This window comes from Lycium ferocissimum, chromosome 3 (genome assembly GCF_029784015.1).
Source record: "Lycium ferocissimum isolate CSIRO_LF1 chromosome 3, AGI_CSIRO_Lferr_CH_V1, whole genome shotgun sequence".
In the NCBI taxonomy this organism is placed as follows: Eukaryota; Viridiplantae; Streptophyta; class Magnoliopsida; order Solanales; family Solanaceae; genus Lycium; species Lycium ferocissimum.
The window spans coordinates 11873924-11882291 of NC_081344.1; the positions used below are offsets into that span (position 1 = coordinate 11873924).

At 33.8% G+C, this 8368-nt stretch overlaps 1 protein-coding gene and 1 non-coding gene across 2 annotated transcripts; one reads left to right on the top strand and one right to left on the bottom strand.

Annotated features, from left to right (window-relative positions):
* The first annotated feature begins 393 nt into the window (after positions 1-393).
* On the top strand, positions 394-466 carry TRNAK-UUU (transfer RNA lysine (anticodon UUU)). The gene has a single exon. It is a non-coding gene; the product is annotated as a tRNA-Lys (tRNA).
* A 3623-nt stretch (positions 467-4089) lies between these two features.
* Positions 4090-7500, bottom strand: LOC132049732 (expansin-A3-like). The gene is made up of 3 exons (XM_059440650.1): positions 7250-7500; positions 5803-6121; positions 4090-4757 (listed from the first exon to the last, which is right to left on the bottom strand). Exons 1-3 carry the CDS (start codon positions 7401-7403, stop codon positions 4448-4450), a joined length of 783 nt encoding a protein of 260 aa, XP_059296633.1. The 5' UTR covers positions 7404-7500; the 3' UTR covers positions 4090-4447.
* Between the last annotated feature and the right edge of the window lie 868 nt (positions 7501-8368).

Here is an 8368-nt window from a genome sequence, read left to right on the forward strand (position 1 = left end):
CTCATGTGTTGAATTGGTTTTCATTATTTGTTTGTCGACACACACTCCATCTCTTTCAATTTATATGAGATATTTTCTTTTTAAGTCTGTTTCAAAAAAGATATACATTTTTATTTTTAGAAATAATTTTACTTTAAACTTTCTATTTCATTGTTAAAGTGATGATTTATAGCTACATAAATATTTATAACTCAAAATTTTTTTGAAATTATTTTTTCCTTTAAAATCTCGCGTCTAATCAAGATGAATCACATAAATTGACAGGGAGGGTACACAACGAAAACATGAAATGGATGATGACTTGCAAATGCTACTAGTAGTTTTGAAATGATGCATTAGGCCAACTCATTCTTCAAATATTATAAAAAAAAAAACAACGAAACCTTATTAATAGCCGTCTTAGCTCAGCTGGTAGAGCGCGTGGCTTTTAACCACGTGGTCGTGGGTTCGATTCCCACAGACGGCGTCCAATTACCTTTCTTTCCACAGAGAGAGTGCCTAATGTTTTGGGCCGAAAATTTGTTTTAAATTTATGGGCCAGGCCTCCGATTATACGATGAGTAGATACTGCTTTTGCTGGCTCTCTTTGACCTTATTTTAAAAAAATAATCACTTGTTATGAAATTGTAAAGTGGTTATTTATGAGTTTTATCCATTATATGACTGCTGAATTAATTTCTTTCACTTATTATAGTGGTTTTCCTTATATTTACTTCATCAACGAGTGTGGATTAAAATGCAAGTTAAAATACTAGATTTAATGAGTGTGGATTAAAATGCAAGTTAAAATACAAGATTTAGTTCTTAGGGGAAAGAGCCGTTGTTCTAAAATAAAATAATTATCCGTTTATACCCCTCTTATTTTCATGTCCCGAAACTATTTACCTGAAATGTTCCAAAAATTGTGAGACTGATATGTACATATATTGAGATGGTATCATGTTCATTTATTAAAAAAAAACACTTTTCTCAGAAAAGACTCATGATCTGATCATTTTATATATATATATCATGGAGGTGTGTGTGTGTGTGTGTGTGTGTGTCATATGTGTGTGATCATCGATGTATCCTCCGTGATACCATCGTGGTATATTTTTTAAATATCATCATGAGAATATAAAGCATCATCGTCCTCGGGATACTACGTGACAAATGTATTGAGACCTTCTCTTCGATCCTCCATGATACCATCATGATATATAAATATACAGTGATGGTATTATGGAGGAAGAGTTTTGGGCGAGGGGTACTCGGGTAAATATTTTCGATTAGTTAGGTAAGAAGCGAAATTATTTTAGGAAGGGGCATGAGTGGGTAAATATTTTACATTTTAGGAATATTTTATGGTGTTTTCCCTTTATTCAAAGCACACCTAACACTACATGTGAAATAATTTAAGTACTTAATCCATAACCTTAAAATAACAAGGCAATTGACCTTGGATATTATAACTTTGTTTGGTACTCTTACACAATTAATGTCAGATAAATAATTCTCTAATGCTTTCATGTAGCTGAAATCTGATATGTGTTTAAACGTGGATTAAAGTTTTTTTTTTTTTTTTCATGGATTTTTTTTTTAGAGTAGACCTTATGCAGAGATAGAGAGCACACCATGTTGATAAATGGGTTTGGAGCTCTCTATATGCATGAAGAGACAAAGCTCAACAAGTTAAAGGTATGTTTATGCACTCGATGGATTGAGTTGAGAAAGACGATGGAACCAAAATAACTTGATCGACTCAATTGAGAGAGAGGAAAAGGTGTCAAAACAAACACATTAAAATTTAATAATTAGTATATTTAAAAAAAAAAATATATATTGGACATTCAATCTAAAATATTAAGTTTTTTTTTTTTTTTTTTTTTTTTTAGGTGTCACTATGTCTCTATATGGAGGCTTCAAACATCATATCACACTTTGCAAGGCCCATTTTTGGAGCGTCGCTAACTGAATTTCTTCTATTTCTAGGACTCGAACTCGAGACTTTTGGTTAAGGGTAGAGGGACCGCAACCATCCCACAACCCATATTGATAAAATATTAAAGCTATGAATATAACGTCCCAAAACAAATCCCATAAGATATTCTTACACGACAAATAGATGAAAAGTGCATCCTCCAATACTATACATTTGCCCCACTTTGAGACTTGTTACCGTTTCCACAAGAAGTATTGGTAGGGAGAAAGGCAAATATGTTCCTTTCTCCTTTTCATCTTGGGTGGCGGCACAAGTGTTGCATAACTTTATGGGATTTGCTTTTACTCTAATAATCCTATGACTAGGGGAAAAAAAATTGCAAATTAATCCCGAATTATAAAAGTCAACTAGATGAAAATTGGGAATAATTATTAAAGAGAAGTCAAACTAGATCACAAATGGTTTAGGGATTAAATTCAGCTAAAATACGAATAGGATAATTAACTAATGACTACTCAACGAGCCTATAAACCATTAATCCATCTCTAATGTGGAACTTTAACCAAAGAATATGTACCTGGTTGACTAACAAGTAGGAAAATAAAAGATGGGAGAATTTTCATTACCGTAAAAAGTAGCAAAGGGAAATGGTCCATTTATTATCTATTTTGAGAACACATGAAAGATCGAGGGTCGGGGGGGGGGGGGGTGGTGGTGAGAGAATATATGTAGTATATATTTGTGTTGCCACCGAGGGTCCGGAATTGTACCTATCAGTCTTAACCAGCGGTCTCGAATTAGAGTAGTACTAAAAAAAAAGGAATTAATTTTAGGTAGAGGAGCGCTTCTCCTTTTAATTCGCGCCTATTCAGACAATGGATATAAAAGTAAGTATCGAGCAACGGGTTGAAAAATAAAAGAAATCTCTTTGACCTATCCCTAACTTTTAAATCTTTCAAGTATTGCAGAATATCAAGATTTTTTCTTTTGTTTGCCAATTTTGACGACCAAGACAAAAAGGGAAAGAGCTTAGATGCTTTATGCAATAGGGGAAGAATCAGCTTTTCAGACTTCAAATATTGTCCCTCATTTTTTCTTGGTTTACCTCCCGTGCCCAATATCCGTTTTGTGCCCTCAACTAATTTGGATTTGTGTCATGTAAGACCCATTAAAAGGGAAATCGCTTCCTACCGGATACTTTTCAATCCCAAAGCTAAAAATCGAAACCTCTGAGTTCCAATTAAAGGTGACTAGATTATGTTCATCCCGCCACAACCTATTAAATCATGTCGCTCATTATTTAGTACTCCGTATCCTCAATTTCTGCTCTTGCTTTCGTATCAAACTTTCTTGATTTATCAAGCTGGAAAAAATAGGAATGGCAACAAGGCCGGGCGAGGGAAGGACAGACAGATGAAAACTGGTCCTCCAAAAGCTTTTATCTGTTACACCAAAAGTATACATTACCCTGCCCAACAATCGCCCCGCTCCGTTGCCATCCCTTGCAAAAATAAAAGTTGGAGAAAAGGAACCCACGAAGCATCAAGTTGCGAGAAGAAAAATGCACCCAAAGGTGTATTACGGGAGCTACTAGCTACAATTCACTATCCACACAGCATAAAAGTATCATATCCCCTATTAGATTTTCCAATTTGCTCTTGTACATTGAACAAAACAGCCTTTATTTTGAAATTTCACTTTGCAGAAAATAGAATTTAGAGACCAAAAAGTAACCTCAAAGGTCTATGCTTATTAAAATTTAGAATCATTTTGGGTCCATTTAGGCATAAGTACCATTTTAGTATTTGTAGTAATACTCGTTTAGCCATAGGAAAGGAATAAGACCTAGGGTATAAAATAGCTCCTAATTATTAAACTTCTGTAATTGACCATCATTCGTTTTGATAGTATGTCTCAGGTGGCAGAAGATAAAAGACAGAGGCACAAACTTTAAAAGTCAACTTATATAGTAGCTAAATTTAGAATTTCTATTGTTAATCTTCGATGGCATGTTAAAATAAAATTCTTTCACACTTAACTTATAACCTCTAGTTGCATTTTTGTCTTGGACTCAAATTCCATTCACATGCTCAATAGAGACACAATTCGGAAGATGCGGAAATGAATTGGAAGTTTGGAACATAACCACATGTAATAAAATACAAGTATTGCAGTATAAAAATGTTTATATTCATAAACTTAGGCAAGTAATTTGCCATTACATCAGTAAACAAAATGCAAATAAAGCTGCGGGCTACAAGTTTCCCCTAAATTTGGTCATTTTGTAGCCACTTCAGCCTCTATAACTTTTCACTTCACCTTTCAACAACACACACTTACATCACATAAAGGTAAAAAAGCAAAAACACATTAAAACCAAAAAGTAATAAAAAGAAAAAGAAACTAATCCCCGCGATACTTCAAATTTTCCCAGTTAAAAGAGAGAACAATTGAAGGCAGGAAATCGTATAAATTTTTCTTTTTTCTTTTTTCGGTCAGTGTAACACTTTTTCTTTTTTGGTTAACTTAAACGCGGAAATTCTTTCCCTCGAACGTCTGACCAAATTTCCAGTTAGCTGGTGCAATGTCGTAAGAAGCAGAGCTGCGACGGTCACTGGTAGTGACTCTAAATGAAAGGGCTTGTCCAACAAGCATTGCATTTGTTTGCCAATTTTGACCCCAATTGCGATTCAATGCGATCCAGTTAGTCTTTGTACCTTTAACATAAACCTTCTGAACATCACCTGCACCAGCAACATTGGTCACTAATACCAAGTTGAAGTAATTGAAACCATTGAGTGTGAATCTGATTCCTCCTTGTTTTTTGCATGGTACCCTGTAAAAGAGTTTAAAAAAAAAAAAAAAAAAAAAAACAGATTTAGTATGGGAAAATTACATCTCATTAACTAGCATTAAGGACATATGCACCAAAAATACGAAAAACGCGTTTTCAATTGATCCAGTGTACCTGCAAAATATAGCTTGGGATAGGGGACCATTTGTAGATTTTAATAAGCTATACTATAATTAGGACTTGTGGGATTTTGGTATAGCAAGACTATGTTCACTAGGACTAAAATAGCCATTTGCTAACATTGCTGGAAAACTAGGACCACAGAAAGAAAAAAAAAAAACTCGACAGTTTCTACGGCATAACGGTATTGCAGAAATCCGGGAAAATAGGACATTTCTGTTAGAAAAAAACTCCAAGACATGTATGTGGCTGCTAAGAAAAAAACCTCTACATATCATAGATATTTGTTTGATTATAAATCATCTGAATTAAAAAGCACATCACATAAATTGAGACATATAAAGTAATATTCCAGTATATAACGAAACTCAAATCAGCTCCGTAACCTTATAGAAAATATCAAAATTAACCTTCAGGAAACTGGAAAGTTTAGTTTAAGTAAACCCAAAGCATAATTACTTGCTAAACCTTGTCTAACACGTAACAAACAAGAAGTCCAGACCGTTTTGGTGTAAGTAAGCAAGCTTAACTTTTATAAAAGAACTTTTACAAGATTAATTACTAATAATAAGCGAAACTATTTACACCTGTCCCATTTTATGGGAAGGTGTTACTTTTCGAGTCAAAACTGTTTTTTCTTTCGACTTTAATTTTCTCATACATTTTAAAGTATTTTCAATAATAATATTAACTATGTTGACTTGTAGCACTTTCTGTGTAATATTTAAATATGTATTTTATTATTGTATAAAAAATTTGAAGAAGCTATGCCTAAATCTATAGTAGTATATTTTGATCCTGTACGCAAATCTCTTCACATAAATTGAGACAGACGGAATAGTTGATTTAGCAAATAAAATCCCCAAAAGAATGAACGAAAGTGCATGATCAAAAAGGGAAATTATACCTTCTGTAATTAACAGGAACAATACCAGAACGGTAGACAGCAATTTTAAGGAACATAGGCATGGCAAGGTCGAAATGGGACCTAGGTGGATTGCACCATCCTCCATTGTCGTTAGGCAAAGCGTAATTTGGTGGGCAGAAATTAGTACCAGTTACAAAAATGGAAGGGTTTCCAGGGGTGCAATATTCCTTAGAGTTAGTACATTTTATCTCAAAGCAAGCACCACAAGTCAGGCCATTGTTGAAAAGAGCTGTACTTAGTGCTGCGTTGTTTACTCCATAGCCCTGACTGTACAAATTTCCATAGCCACAAGCTCCACCTACAAATTTAAAAGATAGCCATTATAAAACCATTAGTAATTAAAATTCTAATAGAAGTGATAACAATGGGTTTAACAGGGCTTGGAAAGTCAGCTATTATTAATATTGTGATTTTGAGGAGAAACCAGAGGGCTCTATTAGGGTTCGTTCTGCCATGAAAATTGCGAAATTTGAAAAATAAATAAAAAAAGTGTAGTTTTTTGTTTTTAAAGTGAAAAATGAAGTATTTGGATATTGGAGTTATGATTAGCCATGAATATAAATTGGAATTGTTTTGAATTTTGTGAGTGATTTGAAGTAAAAATAAATTCTTCCGAATTCCGGAATTCAACTTCGAAATTTTCCGAATTTTTACGAACATACATGATTTGCAAAAATATTCATGACCAAACGGCCACTTAAATTTAGAGATGAATGTTATTGTGGGATTCACGTGAATAGTCGAAAACAGAGTAAGGTACAGAATACACCAAGGAGCCGTTTGGTTATGAGAATGATTCACTTTTTCCAGAACAAATTTCCATTTTATTTCAATTAAAGTGAAAAATATTTAAAATCTATGGCCAAAAGCCTACTAAAAAGTTAAGACTCACACGAGTATATTAAAATATGTGTAATACTACTTCCTACTGGTGGTATTTTTATTTGACCGAGCATGAAACTTAAGAAATAAATGAATACTTTTGCAATCAGTCGTCTAAAATAAGCTACTATGAGTCTGTTTGGGTAGCCCAATTTTTATTTTTTTTTTATAAAATTTTTTAGATAAGTCGGCTGAAAATGAACAAATTATTTTTTTTTTGGACTTATTTAAACACAAAATGGCTTATAATTTTGGCCACCAATCACTCAAAAAAAATTAGAAAACAAGCTTTTAAAGTTAAGTTGTTTTCGGCAACTTATAAGCCAATCCAAATAGGCTCTATATATATTTGTGCAGAGAGAAATCACTCATTAAAAGTAAAATAGTCATTTTCAAGTTAAATTATCACAAAATACAGGAAGATGACAATTTTTTTTTTTTGAATTAATTAACCAGAAAAGAGTGCCACGTAAATTGGGACGAAGAAAATACTGAAGTGAAAACACGATGAAATTTAGCGTAAAATGGGGGAGAAGAGAGATACCCATGGTGCCAGAAGCATCAGAGCCACCATAGAAGGTGGCGTGGGCACTTTGCCAGGGGCCACCAGCGTAATTTCCGGAGATCCTTCCGTTAACGGCTGTCAGAAAACAGAAGAGAAGACTAGCAATGGAGAAGACTGTCCAATTCATTGCCATTTTCTCACTGTGCAAGTGTTCAGTGTGAAACAGGAAAAAACTCAGAGAGAGAGGGAAAAATGGGATTTGGGGTGTTAGCTCAGAGTGAATTGAGAGGGAAAGCAAAGTGGATTGGCTATTTATTGACGAGTTACAATGGCAGGGTATGTAATTAAATGCTCTGTTTTCGTTAGTTTAATTTTTATAATACTGACTTTTAAAATGTCAGAGGTATATGAAGTTTTTGTACGGATGGGACTTCAAACTCGTTTTTTGTTGGTCTTTAATTTTTACCGCTCGTGTGTTTTTTAATATTTACCCCTGTTGATTATTTAATTAAAATATATTGACTTGTTTCGTTAAGCATAAGTTGTTTAACACTTATCTTCAGAAAACTTAACTTTTGCTTCGCTCAAGTTCTGTAGGAATTAAGTTATGCGGTATAAGTTGTGTAGTATTTTCAGAAATTGTTATCGTGTTCAAAATTGCAGTTATACGCAGGCGCAGCTTAATAAGATCGGTGGCCTAAAGTCAACTTTAACGAGAGGCCTAATTTTTTCTGCTCCATTTGAAACTAACCTATAAATTTATTATAGGTAAAATTTAGGCCTCATCCTCTGGTTATAAGTCTTGGGTTTGGGTCTCAGAACAAAATTAATTTTGTTAGATAACGCTTCCCTCTTTAATTGTCGGCCTTGCGTGTTTCGAAATTGAATTAATCGAAAAATTCAATACGAGTACCGAACACAAGATGAAAAAGCGGGCCCTAAAATTTGGGGGCCTAAAGCCCCTGCTTTAGTGGCTTGTTTTGGGTACATGTTCTTTATCTTTTTTTGAGTTGAATAACGTGCCTGGTTTTGAGAAATTTGATGCGTTTTAGCCATTTTTATTTTGAGTTTTGAGTCGTGTCCAGAATCACTTGTGGAATATTATGACATAAAAATACAAACTTATGCCGTGAAGAGTGCTGAAGGACAAAAATTAAA